Raw genomic sequence first — 22021 nt, forward strand, 5'->3', positions numbered from 1 at the left:
CCGCACAGAATGGCGCCTTTCCACTTAGTTAATCAAGTTGCTTCTTAGAGAGTAGGATACTACATCGCCGGGCTTAACGTCCTCATTCGATTGGACGGACCATCATCAAGTGTTACATGCCCTCACATCGTGAGACACGGTGGAGAGATTTGAATGCACTCTAGTAGCCATGCGACTAGTATTTTCGCACAACCATTTTTCTTTCTCTATCCGGTCAAATTCCGGTGGTGAAAATTCTGACACTAGGATTGTTGGAAATTTGTGGTAAGATCCTGTGGGACCAACTGCTAAGGTCATCGGTCCCTAGGCTTACACGCTACTTAATCTAACTTACGCTAAGGACGACACACACACACACACACACACACACACACACACACACACACACACACACACACACACACACGCACGCCCGAGGGAGGACTCGAACCTCCGTCGGGGGAGCCGCGCGAACCGTGCAAGGCGCCCAAGATCGCGCGGCTACCCGCGCGGCACACCAGAATTCTAACCGTCCATATCCTACTCGAGGGAGTACGTTAGCGACTTCGGCTATGGAGGCAGGTGTCACCTGTGAAGAACAATTGCACTACCTATGATTTTGATAGGCTGTGCAATTTATAAGTTTATACAAGACAGTTCAAAAGCGTAAGTGAAGGTTGGTAATGATGGTGCGCGCAATTGTGTCATGCATCGATAAGATAGGGGAACACTGAAGGGGTAGAAAGAGAGGTGTATTCGTACAGTTGTATGAAGACTGACAGATTTGTGATAACAACAACACTTTAATTCCAACGAGATGTACTTACACTCGGGAGGGTCTGTGTACAATGCCGTATCAGCTGTCTCCAAATTTTCTCAAGAGCCATCAACGTAATACCATACACGTCGTCGCTATTACAGGATTATTTTGAATTGAAGGTTTAAGCTAAGATTGCGAAGTAACTTATTTTTGTCAGCCAAGTAGCAAATTAACGGTGATGTGAATCTTATATGCGTTAAATAACAATATTCTCGGTGAAAGTTCATAACTTTTCAATCCAAGGAGGATGTTTCAGTTGTCTTCCGCCATTTTCGTGGAAGCCGTTCTTTTCCTCCCTTTTCACTCTCTCCCATCCTTGATCAGTAACGTATCAGTGAAGTAGAACTCGAAGATGATGGGGAAAACCGCGAAACATACGAAACACTGGTGCAAAGATGATGTTAGTATCAGAAAAATATATTTGCTCTGTTGGTTGATGTCGCACAATAACATTAACTTGATTTGCCAGATAGGTGGTGAGGGTGGGCGAGAACTTTCTCTCTCTCTCTCTCTCTCTCTCTCTCTCTCTCTGACCGCCACGTCGTATAACGTCATTATCGATTTCCGTCGTACCAGTATCTTAAACGGAGTCACTTTGTGGCATTACTAACTTCATGACGGTGTCGCGAATTGGCAAGTATCCGGTGGAACACCAGTGTAGTCTTCACGATTCTCTCTTTCTGAAGATTTTACTCTTTTTACTAAGGCTACTCAGATTCTTAATTGCTTATTTATGTGGCCTGTCGTTTGCTTAGATCCGTAAAGCATTCGTCACTGATATGGCTCTGAAGTATTTCTGATGTATTTGAAGATACACCGTGTCTGAAATCAGCCAAGTATTGATTTCCTCTTGCAGGTATTTGTTAGATCACTTTTCTCTTGCATGCACGGCCTAATTTTTATTTTATTTATTTTTTATTTGTGCGAATTTGCTTTGTTGTCAATGTGCTTTGCAACACAATCTTTCATGGCTCAACGCATCTTACGTAAAATTTAAATATTTAAGATCTTTAGCTACATAATTATATATCATGTATTTGGTTCTTGTTTAGCTTATCAAGTACATGGTTCAGGGTAAGCATTGGGTCTAACTCAGTTCCTGTACTTTGTAGCAATCTCCTTAATTTGCATTTTCTCTTCGGCCACCGTGCTTTTATTTTTAAATAGTCAGATTACTCTCAATTTATGTGTTAATTGCGCTCGTGTCTCATGCCTGTTGGATGCATCTGGCTTCAGCATGTACTACGTGGAACAGAAAATTGTAGTAGATACGTGTGTATTGTGCACTAAACGGAGCTCTTCAGCCGTTAATCAATCCCATCATCATCTCCAATTTTTCCTGAGACTGCAATTAAAGTAGTAGTATTTCAAATCTGCTTGCCCAGGCAGCTGCATTGATAATGGGAAACCAGGAGAAGTGGAGTAGGAACTTTCGGAAAGCGCACCTTTTACTTCAGATCCGGCACACTCTGACGTCCGTCAGTTTCCACGTCAATAGATCGATGAGAAATGTCTTCAAATGGCTCTGAGCACTGTGGGACTTAACTTCTGAGGTCATCAGTCCCCTAGAACTTAGAACTACTTAAACCTAACTGACCTAACGACATCACACACACTCATGCCCGAGGCAGGATTCGAACCCGCGACCGTAGCGGTCGCGCGGTTCCGGACTGTAGTGCCTAGAACCGCTCGGCCACCCCGGCCGGCAGAATGTCTTCAGTCTGATCAGTCTGATGAAAAGATTAGGGCAGCCATAGATGGATACTTTGCAGATCTTTTCGAATTGCTCTTGCAGGGTGGAAACTATTCACGTTGTGAAAAGTACACTTAACGGAAAGGGGACTACATCAAAAATGGTAATTGCAGCTTCGACAGTTTAAATCCAATAAAAATTGTTATAGATTTTGGACCTGTCATCTAGAAACAAAGGTCGTACATATTCAGTAAGTACTACATATGCATTGGCGCTGCGTTTGCATGGTTGTTAACCGATTTGGTGTGGTTAGATTAAGGGGTGTCAGTATGCCCTTCCTGTTACCATCCCGTTACGCCCGCCTCCCCCCCCCCCCCCTTACATTTACTCGAAATTTCTGTGTGTAGTGTTATCTGAAAGTGAGCGAAAGCTTTCTAAATGTTAGCAAATCGTGTAACTGAGGCGAGGCTCAAGTACAAGCCCACTGTTCGCTAGTGGGATGTGGGAAACTGCTTAAAACCCATATCCAAGCTGGCCGGCACACCAGCCCCCCCCCCCCCGCCCCCTCGTTCATCCGCTGGGCTGATTCGATCCGAGGCCGGCACAACTCCAGATCTGCGTTCTTACACGGCTATCCGCGCGGACATAACATACAGCGCGTTAATACCTAAATCGAGATAAGTTACTTTAATAGTAACCATTGTTAACATGTAGTGAAGAAAGAATGTTGAAAGATCACGATACTGCGTGAGTAATACCTACTACATCTAACCAATTATTATTAAGTTGTTGAACATTGCCTCCACTGCTACGTGCATGCCTCGCCAATCCTCGAGTCTCCGTATTTAGATGTTAGCGGCCGCTGCATTGTCGTTTGCAGATCAAAGTAGCAAGGGTAAAATACAGGCAGCAAAAGCTTATGTAGAACCTGTAGTTATAAGAGTCGAGGGATATGAAAGGGAAGCAGTGAGTGAACAGGAATTGAGACGGGGTTGTAACCTGTACCATTTGTTATTCATTCTGTACAATGAGCAAATAGTTTTGGAAACCAAGGAGAAAGTTCCAAAGGCATATGAAGTTCAGAGAGAAGAAATTAAAACCTTGAAGCTTGCCGATGCCAATGTAATTCTACAAGGATGGTAAAGGAACTGGAAGATAAGTTGAACAGAATGGATAGTGTTTTGGAAAGAGTTTTTAAGGTGAATATCAACAAAGATGAAACAAGGGTAATGGAACAGTGAAATTAAATCTTGCGATGCTGATAGAATTAGATTAGGGTCAAATGGTTCAAATGGCTCTGAGCACTTAGGGACTTAACATCTGAGGTCATCAGCCCCCTAGAACTTAGAACTATTTAAACCTAACTAACCTAAGGACATCATACACATCCATGCGCGAGGCTAAAGCGCCTAGAACCGCTCGGCCACACCGGCCGGCAATTAGGTTACGAAATGAGAAGTGCTTCTTGAGTTTTGCGCTGGCAACGTAATAACGAACAATTGTCGAAGTAGAGAATATAAACTGCAGACTGACAATAGCAAAGTTTTTTTTGAAGGTGTTTATCTGCAGTGTAGCATTGTATCGAAGTGTAACAAGGGGGATAAATAGTTCCGAGAAGAAGAGATTAGGCGCTGTTGAGATGTGGTACTACAGAAGAATGTTGAAAATCAGACGGGTCATCGATTTACGAATAAGGATACAATGAACTGAATTGCGGAAAAAAAGAATTTTAATACACAAGTTAACTAAAACAATGGATGAGCTGATAGGACACATTGAGCGGCATCAAGGAGTCTTCACTTCGGTAGTAAAAGGAAGTGGGAGGAAAGGAGTGTGGGGGAGGTAGAAATTGTAGAGGGTATTAAGGCTATTACAGATTAACGACGTCTAACTGCTTGCGATTTCAGTAGGTACGCGGAGGATAGACTACCATGGAGAGCGGCGGCGGCGACGACGACGACAAAAACAACAGATCATCTTAATTACACCGTTTTCTACTACGGAGGAAACATCTCTTCTTAGTCTTCTCCTTTAAATGCGAATATTTTAGGTTAGGCTTTACCGTGACTGCTATTGACATCAAATGAAACACGTTTGCTATTACCAGTCACTGTTTATCTCCACGACGCGTTTCAAAGGTTTAAACCTCCATCATCAGGTGGATTTACAAGTGTTAGAATGACATGTGTGTGTCTTATGTTATGATTTTTGGAAGAACATTTGGCACTGCCTACTGAAGGAACATTGTTTTGGTTTTTTTTTTTTTGACAAAAAACTGAACTATACAAACAGATGGCCTGGCAATGGGCTCAAACCTTTCTCGATTGTTAGCTGAAAAATTGATAATTCAGAAGACAAATCCTAAATTCCATTCACTATCTCCTCAAAAATATCATTTACTACCACAGATATGTAGATGATACCATCATCTTAATCAATGGCAGAAAAGATGACATAAGTGAGTTGAACCAATTATTCAACAACTCCAATGGAAACATAAAATTCGCAGTTTAACACCAAGCAGGTGACAGCGTGAATTTTTTAGACCTTACCATTAGAATAAAGAATAACAGACATCAGTTTGTAATTCATCAGAAGCCTACCACAACACCCACTACAATCCACAGCTCCTCCTGTCGCCCTACAGCCCACAAAATGGCAGCATTTCAGTACATGGTCAATAGAGCTATCCAACTACCACTCTCTGAAGACAAATATGAACAAGAAATTGAAATAATAAAACGAACAGGTGTTGCAAATGGTTATAACAGCTCCATAGCGGACACCCTAAAACGCTCAATAGTGGCAAAACAGTCGAATCACAAAAACAAAAAGAAAACATCTTCCACATAGTCCCATTTCTAGGTCATATTTCATATCAGATTGCCAGCGTCTTCAAATGAAAACGCATAAACATATCCTTTACCACGGATAACAAGATTGGACAGAAGTTACCTCACAACAGCAACACATGAAACCTCCTTCATCACACAGATGTGTACAAAATTTAATGTTTCGACTGTAACTGCATCTACATAGGCCAGACAGATATATCATTTGGGATTAGATTCAAAGAATACATGACAGCATTAAAAAGCAAAAAATACCACACATCAGCAATAGTCAAATACCTGCTTAAAACAGAACACCATGTTAACAACACACGCATTGGCATCCTACACTTCAAACCTAAAGGCAAAAAACTAGACATCCTTGAAACACTCCAAATACACAAACACCAAAAAAAACCTGAATCCATCTTAAATGACAAAAATGACAATATTTACAATAGTATCATCTGTTTCCAGCAACTGCCTATGTTATTAAATTTGCAAGCTAAGGGATTGACCTCATTTACATTACACCACCACATCTTGTACCCCCTGCTCAGTCACTGCTTCCAGCCTCTCTCTCCCTCCCTTCTCTTTCTCTTCATCTTCCTCTGCTTCCAACCTTTCATTCCCATCTGTGAATCCCAACCATATTTTTATTTACATATAATTTTACCACTGTAGCCAACATAATTATTGAACTTAAAAAGTTTGCAACATGTCACCTTGTTATATAAACGAGTATGAAGTTTAAGCTACACCTCAAAAAAAGTTTTGCATCACCTGGTTCCCAGAACTCCTAAAGATAGACGTTGACTGTGGATATTGTATCACAGACACAGTCCCTTTGACTGTTCAGATGTCACTAAACCCGCCCAAAGATGTAAACAACCATGCATGAGCAGCGTCAATTAGGCGGAGGGGGTCCAACAGCCGATCAGTTCCAGTCATTCCACCAGGAAGGAGGTACACGACTCTTGTTGTCTGTAGTTCAGCCATGCATAGACGGTCAAAACCGCGGTTCGATCACGTCCGCATTGTTACTTCGTGACAGGAAGGCTCTCAACAAGGGAAGTGTCCAGGCGTCTCTCAGTGAAACAAAGCAATGTTGTTCGGACATGGAGGAGATGCAGAGAGACAGGAACTGTCCATGACATGCCTCTCTCAGACCGCCCAAGGGCTACTACGCAGTGGATGACCGCTACCTACGGATTATGGCTCGGAGGAACGCTGACAGCAACGCCACCATGTTGGATAATGCTTTTCGTGCAGCCACAGGGCGTCGTGTTGCGACTCAAACTGTGCGAAGTAGGCTGCATAATGCGCAACTTCACTCCTGACGTCCATGGTGAGGTCCATCTTTGTAACCACGACACCATGCAGCGCGGTGCAGATGGGCGCAACAACATGCCGAATTGACCGCTCAGGATTGGCATCACGTTCTCTTCACCGAAGAGTGTCCCATATGCCTTCACCCAGACAATCTTCGGAGACGTGTTTGGAGGCAACCCGGTGAGGCTGAACGCTTTAGACACACTGTCCAGAGAGTACAGCAAGGTGGAGGTTCCTTGCTTTCAAACTGCCTATTGGCTTCTGTCTCGGGTTCTTCGACCGACGTTGATCTGATGATTTTACCGATTTTTCGCCAGCACTAGTGGCTGGCATTGCCAAAGCTTCACTCTCCATTGCCGGTGGCGAACTGGAGCCGAAATCCCTGCCGCAGACTGTATGTACCTGGCGCACCAACGTCCGAGGGCTTCTCTGCGGTCATTTCCGGTGCGGTTCTCCCCTCCCTACCTGCGACGGTCGTTTGCTGCAGTACAGGAAGCCAGGATCCGTTTACCTTAAGGCTTTCCTCTTTCTGTCCAGTGCCTGTGCTTGACGACTTACAAACCTAAGGTGTGGTACAGATACGTCGATGACACTTTCGTTCTATGGCGCCATAGTGAAGAACAGCTCGATGACTTCCTATGACGACGGTTCAATCCCGCGTCCGGCCACCCTGATTTAGGTTTTCCGTGATTTCCTCTAAATCACTCCAGGCAAATGCCGGGATGGTTCCTTTGAAAGGGCACGGCCGACTTCCTTCCCCTTCTTTGCCTAATCCAATGAGACCGGTGACCTCGCTGTCTGGTCTCCTTCCTTAACCAACCCTACCCAACTTCCTACGACACTAGAACAGCCTCCATGCCAACATAAAATTTACCATTGAAGTAGAAAATAACAAAAACTGCCTTTTCTAGATGTGCTGGTCACAAGGGATGGCGAAAACCTGGGACACAGCGTGTATCGAAAACCGACACACGCGGACCGATACCTGCACGAACTATCAAACCACCACCCGAGCCAGAAAAGAGGCATAATTAATACGCTCGTAACGCGAGCAGGAAGAATATGTGAGCCGCAGCACGTCATATGCGAAATGCAACACCTGGAAAGTGTACGGAATCACTGGACGATCAGTCAACACCAGGGTCAAAGAACATAAGCGACATTGCAGGTTGGGGCAGGTGGAGAAATCAGCCGTGGCAGCAAGCACTGAGTGAGACCGACCACGTAATAAAATTTGCCGACACGGAAGTTCTGGCTGTAGAGAAGCACTATTACACCCGCTTGTTCAGAGAAGCTGTAGAAATACAAAAACATGCGAACAGCTTCAACAAGGAAGAGGAAAGCCTTAAGGTAAACGGATCCTGGCTTCCTGTGCTGCAGCGAACGACCGTCGCAGGTAGCAAGAGGAGAAGCGCACCGGAAGTGACCGCAGAGAAGCCCTCGGACGTTGGCGCGCCAGGTACATATAGTCTGCGGCCGCGAGCTCGGCTCCAGTTCACCACCGGCAATGGAGGGTGAAGCTTTGACAATGCCAGCCACTCGTGCTAGCGAAACATCAGTAAAATCATCAAATGAACGACGGCCGAAGAACCCGAGACAGAAGCCAAAAGGCAGTTTGTCAAAAAGTGGCCACGAAAGCCTTAACAATTTTGTGTTCCCTGCTTTTTTGGTGTGGCATTATGTGGGGCCGACGTACGCCACTGCTGGTCATGGAAGTCGCCGAAACGGCTGTACGATACGTGAATGCCATTCTCCGACCGATAGTGCAACCATATCGACAGCATATTGGCGAGACATTCGTCATCATGGACGTCAATTCGCGCCATATTGCACATCTTGTTAATGACTTCCTTCAGAATAATGACATCGCTCGACTAGAGTGGCCAGCGTGTTCTCCAGACATGAACCCTATCGAACAGGCCTGGGATCGATTGAAAAGGGCTATTTATGGACGACGTGACCCACCAACCACTCTGATGGATCTACGCCAAACCGCCATTGAGGAGTGGGACAATCTGGACCAACAGTGCCTTGATGAACTTGTGGATAGTATGCCACGACGAATACAAGCATGCATCAATGGAAGAGGACGTGCTACTGGGTATTGGAGGTACCGGTGTGTACAGCAATCTGGATCACCACCTCTGAAGGTCTCGCTGTATAGTGGTAAAACATGCAATGTGTTGTTTTTATGAGCAATAAAAAAGGTTGAAATGATGTTTATGATTATCTCCATTCCAGTTTTCTATCCAGCTTCCGGAACTCTCGGAACCGAGGTGATGCAAAACCATTTTTTTGATGTGTGCATATAAACTTGACGAAATCGGATTTATATACCACCTGAAATATTTATTGCAACGCGTGTATTCAGCACGTCAAAATAAAGACCTCCAAAATCCTGTCAAACTTATTCTGTAGTTATGTTTTTATGATGTGTATTCTTTGTACTTTGCGGCCGGCCGGAGTGGCCGAGCGGTTCTAGGCGCTACAGTCTGGAGCCGCACGACCGCTACGGTCGCAGGTTCGAATCCTGCCTCGGGCATTGATGTGTGTGATGTCCTTAGGTTAGTTAGGTTTAAGTAGTTGTGAGATCTAGGGGACTGATGGCCTCAGAAGTTAAGTCCCATAGTGTTCAGAGCCATTTGTACCATTATTTAAAATTTTTTTTATTTAATTTTTTTTTTGTACTTTGTGATAATGGTTCTCTTTTGCTGTATGTCCCTTGCATCAAATAATTTTCAGAAGTTTGACAGTATACGTGTGATGTGTTATGAGAGTCAAAGGAACCTGAGACCACTGGAGGCACTATTTTACTTATTTTTGCCATTAGATAGATGTTTATTTCTTTGTCAAAAGAAACCCAAAACAATGTTCTGAAATTGTGTTTTGTTTCTCCACTAGACAGTGCCATAAGTTCCACCAAAAATCGCAACACAACACACACGTCATACTAACAAATGTAGATCCACCTGATGGAGGTTTAAACCTTTGAAACGCGTCGTGGAAATAAAGAGTGACTGGTTACAGTAAAATTGTTGTTTCGTTTGAAGTCTTCTTCTTGTTATCCTTGTACTTCAGATATAATGATGGTAATTCGGTACTTGATCTTAAGTAGTGAATGTTGCATAGTTGTGATGTGCAGCTAAATTAACGAAAGTTCAGAAAGTTTGACCTTACACATAAAAATATAATCTTTAATATTTCCCTCGTACAATGTCCGTGTACATCCGCTAGAGTACCGAGCCTGCCGCCGCCGCCGCCGCCGCCTCTTACAGACAGGGGCCGAGCAGGAAAGTCGGCTTCCGCTCATTAGGCGCGATCTGGCCGCCGTGGTATTTACAGAGAGAGGCCCGTCCTCCTCCAGATTGGCCCTCATTGCTCCTAATTACGATGTCTCCGATGGGCGCGGTGAGATACCCTTCCTACGAGACTGCGGCGTTCCCGGCGGTCGTAACTTACAGCGACCGGCGGCGGCCGTTCGCAAGTAATTACTTCATTAGCGGTGCTGCCACGAAAGGGAGGTTAGCCGGCTAGGTCTCGTCCTCCTTATGTTGACGCCTGTCTGCTTGTTTCCTCATTGTGCTGAATTCTATGATACGTTACTCAGCGCTACATTTAAGAATACATCTTTAAGTTCTTCACTACACTGAATTGCATGGATGACACCACTGTTTGTGAGAACAAGTTCAAGACGCTGCATCACACACACACAAAAAGGAACGGCTCAAAATAAGTGTTCCACCAACTGCATATCTGGGAACATCTGTGGATTATGAGCAGCGGTTGCCAGCCTCGGAGTAATTGCTCCTTTGTGGGGTAATATGAAATGTTCTGAGCGGTAAATGTGAGAAATGCTTCAATTGTGCCTTGGTCACGACTCTAAAATATTTGTTAAACAAGAGTTTTGAGTACAGCAAGCTCCTGATTGTCCGGGTGCAGACTATCAGATTTAAGGATTAACCGAGCATATTTTGGCTGTTCTTTGGAAAGTTAGTAGGAAGTTTGAAGTTTTTAGTTATAATTTGAGGGAATAGTTCGGTTTGGAATACACTGGTATACATCGGACACGTGTTTCATTACCTACACAGCGGAAGTGAGATACGTTGACCTATAGTTAGACTCGCTGTTGTTGCTGCTGCCTTTGTCGTCGGTCAGAAAGCAGTTTCGATGCAGCTCTGCACGCTTATCCTGTGCAGACCTCATCACTTCTGCGTACATGTACTCCCCACATACATATCTTACAAGCCACGGTATGGCGCGTAGCGGAGGGTACCATTATCACTACACGTCATTTCCTTTCCTGTTTCACTCGCAAATGGACAACGAATGAGTATAGACCGCACGAACCCTTATTTCTCTTATGTCGTCTTCACAGTTCTTACGTACGTTGGCAGCAGTAGAATGGTTTTTCGGTCAGTTTCAAATGCCGGTTATCTAAAGTTTCTCAACAAAGCTCCGCGAGAAGAACGTCGTCTTCCCTACAGGAATTGCCATTTGAATTCACGAGGCACGACCGTAATATGCGCGTGTTGATCATTCTACAGGTAACAAATCAAGCAGCCCGCCTTTGAATTGCCCCGATGTGTCTATAATCCGATCTGGTGCGGATCCCAAACACTGTAACAGTACTCAAGAATGGGTCGCGCTTGTATTCTGTATGCACGCTCTCTTACAGAAGGATCTCCCTTTCCTAAAATTCCTCCAATAAACCGAAGTCGACCATTCGCCTTTCCTACTAACGTTCTTACGTGTTCATTTCATATCGCTTTGCAACGTTACGCCTAGATGAAACTACTCGGCAAATTAAAACTCTGTGCCGGACCGAGACTGGAACTCGGGAGCCTTTGCCTTTCGCGGGAAAGTGCTGTACCGTCTGAATTACCCAAGTAAGACTCACTGTCCGTCCTAACAGCTTTACTTCCGCCGGTAACAAATCTCCCACCTTCCAAACTTTACACTCTCCTGCGAAACTTTGTAAGACTAGCACTCCTGGAAGAAGGGATGATGCGGAGACATTGCTTAGCCACAGGCCTAGGGACGTTTCCAGCGTGAAATTTTCACTCTGCAGCGGAGTGTGCGCTGAGTTCGACTCTCGGTCCGGCACACAGTTTTAACCTGCCAGGAAATTTCAAAGCAGCGCACACTCCGCTGCAGAGCGAAAACTTCATCTGGTTACGCCTAGATATTTAAACGACGTGTGTCAAGCAGTAAACTACCTAATGCTGTATTCGAACATAATAGGGTTGTTTTTCCTTACTCATCTGCATAAACTTACATTTAGAGCAAGCTGCCACACATCACAGCAGCTAGAAAATTTGACCAAGTCCTCTTCTATCCTCCTACAGTCACACAAAGATGACACGTTTCTGTACACCACATTATCATCAGCAGGCAAACTGCTGAAAGCTACATTCATTTGAACATGCTTTACTGTACGGGTCACTGTTTTATTTGCGACAATGGCGACAATGTCGCAGCTTGTGAATGCTTTTCTTGCTGTAGCCAGTCTGTATTGTCTATCGTCCCTACTCCGACCATAGTCAGATGTTTGGCTATCCAAATAACGAATCTCATGTTCTCTCGTTAGTGTGTTAACTCTCTGTAAAGTAATAACCATCGTAAGGAAAAAAGGAAATGAGGAATACGAACAGAAAAAACTGTACTGTTATTTCCGGAAATTGAATTGAAAACAACTTATACGAATACGATTTTTAAGGATAATTTCGTAAATAATTCATCCGATTCCGGCGAGTAACGTGTAGTAATGCAGTGCGAGTTCAAATGTGTCACGTATCCTTTTTTTTTATTTTTTTTATTTTAGTCTCCGCCGAAAACATTAGTATTTTGCGATTGCTGTGGATTTCGATAATCGCTGCTATCTCAGGTCTGCATTAAACCGTGTAATAGGGAGTTTGCTATAGTACGAATTTCATAAAAAGATCGCTAGTAAAAATAACCGTATTAAAATGCATTAAAAATGATGTGAACCAAAACTATTCCATTTACATAAAGAAAGATACTGTTTCTTCGAGTAAAAAAAAAACCAGCATGGATAGACCAGACCGAATCGTGCAAAATTGCACCTCGTGAAAAACTGTGGGCACAGCGCAATCCTGCACAAGTGCGCATTAAATTGCCAGATCTTCTGAATAAAATTATTCGTAAGTAAATCCATTACCATACTATTTAAGTTATTCAAAATAAGGTTACGCAGGACCAGCCACACAAGGCGCTGTCCAGAAATTGCATCACACTGACAATTGTTGCAAGGACGTTAAAGTGCATTGTTTATTCACCAAAAAAAATGCAGAACACACCCTCCCACACCTGAGGTTTTCTGGATGTCCTACCACGCCGTACGTCATTGATAGTGCGGAGACTTGACTCTGAGTTGAACTATGCTTCAGGGCAGGAGACATGCTGCGGCTGACACTCTTAATTCCCACGTAAACAATAGCGTGCGGATCACTTTTCGCTCATTACACTGATCAACCTTTCTCATTTTAATACTTCCTCCATTTAAGGACATCCCTTTACTCTGCTACGCGACTCTCTGTCTGTAGAAACCGTGTTTGTGGCGCAGTCTTAAAATAAAAGCATTTGCAGCTGCAGTTGACATCATTTTCACAGGGTGACATACTCTGACGCAAAGTGATCGCTTTCCGGACTGTTGTTCGTTATTCATGGCTGCTTCTGTGCTCACGGACACTGGACTTTTGTCTTCTTTCGGACCGCCTGCGTTTACTGCATTTGAGATTCTGTGCGTGCAGCCTTTGTTCGGTTGTGGCGTACAAGCGTATGTGACACGAAATCAGAAGTCTTAGCTTACTGACGAGAGAATCTGAACCTCTCGGCACGGCCTGTATTCTCACAAGAAAAGACAAGAGGAGGGAAGTCTAGGGGTTTAATGTCCCGTCGACGACGAGGTCATTAGACTCAGCACAAGCTCGAATTTGAGGAGGATGTGGGACATGTTCTTTTTCAGGGGAACCATCCAGGGCTTTTCCTTGAGTGGATTAGGGAAACAACGGCAACCACAAAATTTGGACGGGAATTAGAATCACGCTTTCCCCATACCCAAGTTCAGTGTGTTAACTGCTGCGCCACGTCGCGTAGCGTGTCGGCTCATGTCGCCAAAACTGATAAAGAATAATAGGTCCTCACACCTATTAGCTGTTGTGATTTAATTTAAACAGTTCTTGCATTTCACCATCTTTTCAAACCTTTTCATAATATTACTGTAGTTGTTGAACTGTATTGCCAACAGCTGAACAGTGATTTAAAATTATGTTTATAAGCCTGAAATGATACCAACTGTGTTCAGAATGGAACATAAATAACAATTCATTGGAGATTCTAATACATACACCTGAAGATTAAAGTATTGCTCTAATCACTGAATTTATAACAAATATTATAAATTACTATCTCATACAACAGAAGTGGATTCGACACAGTGAAACAGGAGCACTTGTCCAAAGAGCACCTTCATTTCACAAGGCTTTGCGGCAAGAAAATTTCCTATGCTTCGAAGAAACTGCCGGAAAACGGAAGTGATTTACATTTCATTCCTTCCTTCCGACAGTCGCAGAAAGGGTTTATCCTTCATTCCTATCTGATGTAAGTGCAAAGGAGTTGAACCAAACTCTACGCAATCATGCGAGGGTTTGTGTTTTAAATATTTTCAAGGCACAAAACTAAAATTGTGAATCGCACAGCAAAATGCGAGCTCTGGGCAGCTGTAGTGGAGTCCCCGCAAAAATACACTGTGTAAATATACTCTCAAATTCGTAAGCACAAGATACAATAGAATGAACGCAGTGAACAAATTTAAGTACTTACAGGAAATAATACAGCCAAATGGTTTAGATAAAGAAGCAAATAAAAATGCAGCCCAGAAAATGGAAATGACTTGTCAGTTAATGGAGGATATTTATTATTAAAAATCACTCCCAGTGAAAACAAAAAATCCAACGCTACAACACTCATAAAGTTGGAGTGCCTTTCTGGAGCGGAATGTTCGGTCCTCAAAAACATCTTAATCGAAGAGTTGGAGAAAAACAAAAGAAAGTTACTACGGAAAATATTCGGTCCAATAAAAGTTGATGACAAGAAATAATGAAGAAATCTACATCCAAACTGAAATACTATATGATACTCCTGAGGAAAAGCAGAATTTCGTTTTATGGTCAGTTGGTTCTCTTGAGCCTGAAAAGACTGACTAAAAAGTATTTGGCCGTTTCGACAGAAATCCAAAAACAGAAATCAGTTGATTCTGGAAAGTGAAAAAGGACTTAGCAGGAATAAACGTTACTAAAGCAGAAATTCTAATCAGGCCAGCTTTTCGAATCAATATTAGGAAGTATGGGGGTTTTCAGCGAAAGATCGGAAGGCGCTTCACTGTTTGGACAGAAGAAAGGAGAAAAGAACACAGTGAAACAACGAAGAAATTTTGGAAATAATGAAAATCAGGAAAGAACACCTCATAAGTAAGTTAACTTTACTGGTGCATGGATGGGCGAAGTCGAAGAAAGAAAATACACCCAAGTATTCTGTGACAATACAATTAAATATGGAACTGAAATAAAATGGTGAATACATTCTTCAGTGTACTCACCTTGTTTCTTAGCGGCAATTCGTACAGATTTGGTTAAAACTGAGTCAAACATTTAGCTATCTAAGTATACTGAAGAGTATCTTAGCCATTGCTACATCTTTCATTAGGTCGTAAGGGCAGTGACATTTAACATTAAACGTGATTCAGACAGGGACATTCGTTATCACAAAAATTAGTCCCATTAGCCCTGGAGGAAATTTTGAGATACCTGAACGGAGAAGGTATTCGTGTTAATTTAACATACATTAACCTTTCGTTTTCGAGGCTGTCATTATATTTGCAGGCGAACTTTAGCATCGAATGGAAACGTTCTATAGAGAAACTTTGAATGGAGACCTGTAAAACAGTTGTAATACGAGTAAAATACTGTAAAATCAATATGCCGAAAATATAACAGTGACACATAGAACTAGTTCTTAATTTTTATTTTTTAAGGGAATTGTATCTAACGGTTGGTTGGGCAGCAAAAGAAAGTAACCGAACAATAATGACTTGGGGTGCTTTCCAGATTAAAAAGAATTTCCAAAACTAAGACTTCGACATATATAAAGCGTGAAGTTTAGTGTCTGGGCGTGTTGCCATTTGTGTCTTAAGGGCAGTGAGAAATGGACTTTCGATAAGAAAACGATTCAAACTGGCGGTTAGTCGGCGAGCGTTAGATATTTGCGAGTTGGATCACAAGAGGCGATAGGAAGATAAACAAACGGATCAGGGACAGATTGGGCCCGAACACGTAATTATGATTATCATGAAGTTAAATAGGAGGTGGGTGAAACGTGCAGCCGTGGAGATGGTCGATGCACTAATGACACTTTCAGTGGATCGCATGATTGAGTCAACTACCTAATGTCTAGAGAGTAGGTGGCAAAGACAAATTGCTTGAGCTTATACGTGTTTGGTTAGTTGATTTGGGGGGGGGGGGGGGGGGGAGGGGACCAAACAGCGAGGTCATCGGTCCCGTCGGATTAGGTAAGGATGGGGAAGAAAGTCGGTCGTGTCCTTTCAAAGGAACCATGTCACCATTTGCCTGAAGCGATTTCGAGAAATCACGGTAAACCTACATCAGGATGACCGGACGCTGGTTTGAACCGTCGTCCTCCCGGATGCGAGTCCAGTGTGCTAACCACTGCGCCACCTCGCTCGGTAATGCACATACCTGAGTACCATAATGCGTGGTTATGTGTGTGTAGCAGCGGCGTGAAAGGACTGTGGCTGCTACTGGTGGTAGTGGTAATGATTACCAAATTTTCGGAAATCAGCTCTGGAAAAACATAGCCCTAATGGCTATAAATTCGAAACATAATTTTATGTAACAGAAACCAGTAAATGTTTAAAAGACGAGGTACAACGATGAAAAAAATGAAAACGGCGTCAGATTATGCAAACACAAAGCAAGTAACAGAACACGAAAAAAAAAAAATGCCGAAAGTTCCTTTAGAATAAAAAATGAATTTCTCGCACTTAAGGCAAAACTTACCCTTTGTATGTAAAGAATGACAGTGCTGGAAAAACTGTTCCGTTATTTATCAAACAGCTGAGCAAAACTGAACGTACTCAGACAGTTCTCTCTTTACTTATTTTGATCATCACTAAACTGAAACTTCCTGGCAGATTAAAACTGTGTGCCGAACCGAGACTCGAACTCGGGACCTTTGCTTTTCGCGGGCAAGTGCTCTACCATCTGGGCTACTCAAGCACGACTCAGCTCCGTCCTCACAGCTTTACCTCTGCCAGTATCTCGTCTCCTACCTTCCAAACTTCACAGAAGCTCTCCTGCGAACCTTGCAGAACTAGCAGTCCTGAAAGAAAGGATATTGCGGAATCATGGCTTAGCCACAGCCTGGGGGATGTTTCCAGAATGAGATTTTCACTCTGCACCGGAGTGTGCGCTGATATGAAACTTCCTGACACACAATATTTTTAGCGCAATGCAATCTGACTTTCAATAATCCCTTCAAAAGAATGGTCCTGACTAACAATAGCCTATTCGTTTCATGAATCACTTACCTCACAAAAATCTTCGTTACTCGAACTACTGCCATACAACGAGCGCCAATACTGCCAACTAAATAAAAGATTCTAAATACTGAAGGCACTAACGACTAATAGGCACAGTTAGCAAATGATAGATTTTGATAGAGAGCAAACAATTGTTTACCTTAATAGTCCAACTGCCCAACGCTGCACTAGCGAATATTCCTACGAGTGCAAGCAGCCACAGTCTGCAGACAGCGCAGTCAGCTATTTTCATACAAAGCACTACGTGGCGTTACCAACATAAAAATCTAAACAGCCTACTTACAAAGGTTTGCGGGATTAGATAAGTTGGTGAGAATGGTGCTCCTGAAAGATAAGTATTATGTTTCAGAGCCCAATCCGGCTCTGCAGTTTTATCTGGCAGGAAATTTCGGGTTCAACATGTTTCTACAGTACGAATATATTGTGCAATGGAAGTAACACATGCCCCGCCTTTTTTTTTTATTGTATCGGTTTTCGGCACTGTACCACTAAAAATATCTGATGGTTCCAAAATAATTCGTATGTTAACAATGCACCGCTGCCGAACGATTTTTACTACAAAAATTTCTTCTATCCTGAAATTCTAAAATGCCACACGCGTAGTGATAATTAAAGATAAATTTCACGAGAAATTATTTTTTTTTTCGTGTGGCTAATGTAAGAAAGAATTCCGTGCCAGAAATTTGCAGATATTTCGTGGCATGGATATCACGACAGTTACCCCGTTTCTAGTTCCAGTAGCAGATGTAGCGCTTAAAGCTCGAGGGCTAAGGGGCGGTTTAATGCTGTCCGGGGAGCAGCACGTAGGCCGTCTGAACAGCCCAATAAAACGCGGCTGGGGCGGTGCCGTATATAGCCCATAACAGCCCCGGCGTGCATAATGAGCCGGCGTCGCGCGGCACTGCCGCCGACACACCTGTACGCCCAGTGGGCTGAGGCACGTGCATCACGCGAATGTGTTGCTGCCGCCACTTGGCAGAAATCTCCGCCTTTGAAACACGCTGGTCCTTCGCATGCCGCCACAGAAGTTAGCACTGCGAGAGCCGTACTGAAGTGGAAGTGACGACGGGGAAGGTGGCGCAGCGGTAACAGGCTGGAATGCTATAAGCAGGGATCGTGGCTTGAATTCATGTGCTCATGCGCCGATCCAGGTATCATACGGTTTGTCTTTGTCAGTTGTATCGAATACCTGAATAAATTCGTAAGCTAGTCGAGCAACGATTGTTTTCTGGTGTAACAAACGAAGCTTTCGCATTCCATGAAATGGAACAGGGCTAAATGTTCAATTCTAGGTAATTTTCTTACTTCAGAAGTAGGTGATGTTGTATATTCTTCTGTAGAATTTCGCTGCACCATTTCTGCGCTTATATAGTAGGCTTTTCACAATAGTAAATTACACAGAAGCGCCAAAGAAACTGGTATAGGCATGCGTATTGAAATACAGATATATGTAAACAGGCAGAATACGGCGCCGCGGACGGCAATGCCTATGTAAGACAACAAGTGTCTGGCGCAATTGTTTGATCGGTTACTGCTGCTACAATAGGAAGTTATCAACATTTACTAGCGATGGTCACAGCATCTCCGAGGTAGCGATGAAGTAGGGATTTTCCCGTACGACCTTTTCATGAGTGAGTGTACCGTGAATATCAGGAATCAGGTAAAACATAAAATCTCAGATATCGCTGCGGCCGGAGAAAGATCCTTCAGGAACGGGACCAACGACGACTGAAGAGAATCGTTCAACGTGAGAGAAGTTCAATCCTTTCGCAAATTGCTGCAGATTTCAATGCTGGGCCATCAACAAGCGTCAGCATGCGAACCATTCAACGTGCAATTTTCACTTCTGTTATCGGTTACGCTCTCATTTGACCTCGCGATGCTGAGTGGTCCCCATTCCATTTCTTTCCACAGTAGAAAAATCGGAGATAGTAACCCGGAACATCTGTTTCCCGCATTCGTGTGTAGCAACCTAATTCGTAGATGATGAAGGGGATGGTGGTGGTGGTGGTGGTGGTGGTGGTGGTGGTGGTATTGTGGGGGGATGGGCGCGACTTACCACCGCACAAGGGGATGATTTCCTTTCACCTATTGCTTTTCGAAGTCATTTCGCACCAGATATGTCCCCAGCCCATGTGCAAGCATGAATACTTTCTTTTGTCGGCATCCTTTAACAGATGTAGTTCAATTCCCTAAACAGTGTGGTTTAGCGCTTGGGAAAGGTAAGGTTTCGAATTTCGCAAGAGCTCTTGGGATAGCGTGAGATTAAAAGAAATGTCAGTAATGTAATGGGAACACTTCTGCATACTCAAACGAAAAAAATGAGAGATTTGTCAGGACGTAGCAGAAGCAGAAAGAGAGGATTAGTGGAAAAAATGGGTCAGAACCAATGGGACTACACATTACTGAAGCAAGAACTTATTGAGTAACCTCATTATTTACTGACTCGTAAGGAACCCCTTGCATGTGAAGTCGTGAAACGCCAATGATGATTATCGTATTCGAAGCCGCACATGTTGTGTACCGTGAAACCACAATATTGACAGCTAATGGCAACAGGGGGTGGACCGGAGTTATCTAATGGTGAGCACGTCATGAGGTTATGAAGCGTAGTTGAACTGCTCAGTCGTTGAGTGACACACAAAAGGGTACAGTTCTAGTGGTGTTGATACTAAGCAGAACAATGGAAACGGCGAGAAAGAAATGGCAGACATATGTTAGCGATTCTACAAGATGAGTGAGTGGAATTTGTGGTTCGTATACGCTCGAGCGTGCGGACAATGTACATGAGGAGTGCACTGATGACGATACTGTACATCCTTAGCGAGTGAAAATGTGTCTAGCCACATAATTTTTCGTCCTTGTCTGGCAAGTAACCACATATCCCGTCTCCAGTGGAACGCAGTAGAGGACAATTGTTGTCCAACAAGCGGGTACTAAACATAATTACGTACATGGAAAATCATCCACATATTAAAAAAAAAAAAATCTGAACAGCTTTCGAATGAGTCCGCAGCAGTATCACCGTGTAGTGCACAATAAAAACAACGGAAATTAAAGTGAGGACACGATGCTCTTTTTACAAAAACTGTTGTTTGCGCGTTTCAAGGATGCTCTATACAGTTTATAGCATGTAAATAATAGTGACCTACTGCGTTATGCACATCAAACTGCGCGTAGCATAGGTTGCAGTGATTTCAAGGGAAACAGTGGATGGTTACATGACTCCAAACAGTGCTACAGAATTGGAGCACGTAAGGTAACGAAATTTCAAACAGAGCGTCAAGGTGACGATGCACAGCAAACTGCGAAATCAGCCTGAAAATTTGTGGGTGAGATAAACAAACTTATCCCATCGTTCAGTAAAGAATTTTAAACAACTTCGACCAATCGAGATTTGAAGAGGAAATGCCTATGAAAGGAACCATGCAAATTAGAGGTACCAAGAGAGTCGTAACAAGGTCAACTAACATCAATGCCTTGACGCATCCGTATTTAATTATGCCGACTATTAATCCGGCAAATTGGCTGCGTGCTGCGAGAAGTTGGAGATGTTCTGTCCCTACGATTCTTTCTCGCGTGCGTCATCTTGCAAGGACAGTAGGGAATGTGTAAGTCACAGCAAGCGAGAGTGAGAAAATGGGCGTAAGAGAACCACAGCTATGGTATGAGCACTGCTTTTGATCAAAATGACTTGCTTTTGCTGATTCCTGGTCTGCGTATAAAAGAGCAAACTATCTCTCCTGAAAAACTTGTAACGTTGCAGTTCGTACCCTCTGGATCAACCGGACAAATTCAGGCCGTGGATGCTTTTAACCGTGCCTATAAAACATATTATCGCTCAAACTGCGGCTACACCTTAAAGGACAGCCAATGTTACCATAATCTTCGCGACAGACTGTTTCAAATTCGGTTGCGTGCCATTATATTCCATCAGTTCTAATCACCTCTTTATAGCAATATCCAGTCTGTAAGAGTAGATACCTGGCTGAACGTTCTTCCCGGTTTGTAACTCCCAAGGAATTCAGCTTCGATCTTGATGCTGCGAACCTTTGTGATCAATGTGGCGCGCTATTTTTCATTCAATGTTCGTGGTGCAAGTTTGTTTTGAATATACCGTGAATGTCGACGATGTCCATTTTGTGAAGTGCAATACATATATTCCATAAAATGTTGGCCTCCACAGCTCAAGGACACTCATTTTCTCTCCTGATGCACGTGGTGAGTCGTTCGCCTTACTGAAGATTGATCTTGCGACCTCTTATGCAGGGGTCCCTTGTCAGAAGTCAAATGATAAACTGGCGAAATAAAGTTCATAGAACTACTTTTTGTTATGTTTTACAATGATGTTTTATATAAGACCTTTCTTTTTGTTGCAGGTAAGTGATGTCGTAACAGAAGATCTGTGTTTAACGTAGAGAGGGGAAGAATGTCTAACCCCAGAATTAATGGAAATGAAGTTAACAGGTATGTTTTACAATAAGGTATACGTTTAGCAGTTTCTTCATGTGTGGCCATTGGTTTTGTTTTTGATTGAAGAATGTATAACTATAGAAATAGATTAAGGGCACACTAATGTAAAAAAATATACTTACTAAGGACGTAATCAAACACTAAAAAAGGTCCAATATCCGAAATAATTCATGTAGTCGCAAATTCTTGTACTGTGGTAGGAGGATGTGCGATGAACAACGTACTGAAAATGCCGACCAGTGTGGGATGAGTACGGG

At 43.2% G+C, this 22021-nt stretch overlaps 1 protein-coding gene across 1 annotated transcript in view; it reads left to right on the forward strand.

Moving 5' to 3' along the window:
* Nucleotides 1-21806, forward strand: part of LOC126418437 (Golgi-associated PDZ and coiled-coil motif-containing protein-like) — a 489842-nt gene extending 468036 nt beyond the window's left edge. The window contains exon 3 of the mRNA XM_050085195.1: nt 21671-21806. Within this exon, the coding sequence (XP_049941152.1) occupies nt 21671-21709 (39 nt within the window). The 3' untranslated portion in view covers nt 21710-21806. The remainder of the gene's footprint in view (nt 1-21670) is intronic.
* The last annotated feature ends 215 nt before the right edge of the window (nt 21807-22021 follow it).

Source organism: Schistocerca serialis, chromosome 9 (genome assembly GCF_023864345.2).
Source record: "Schistocerca serialis cubense isolate TAMUIC-IGC-003099 chromosome 9, iqSchSeri2.2, whole genome shotgun sequence".
Classification (NCBI taxonomy): Eukaryota; Metazoa; Arthropoda; class Insecta; order Orthoptera; family Acrididae; genus Schistocerca; species Schistocerca serialis.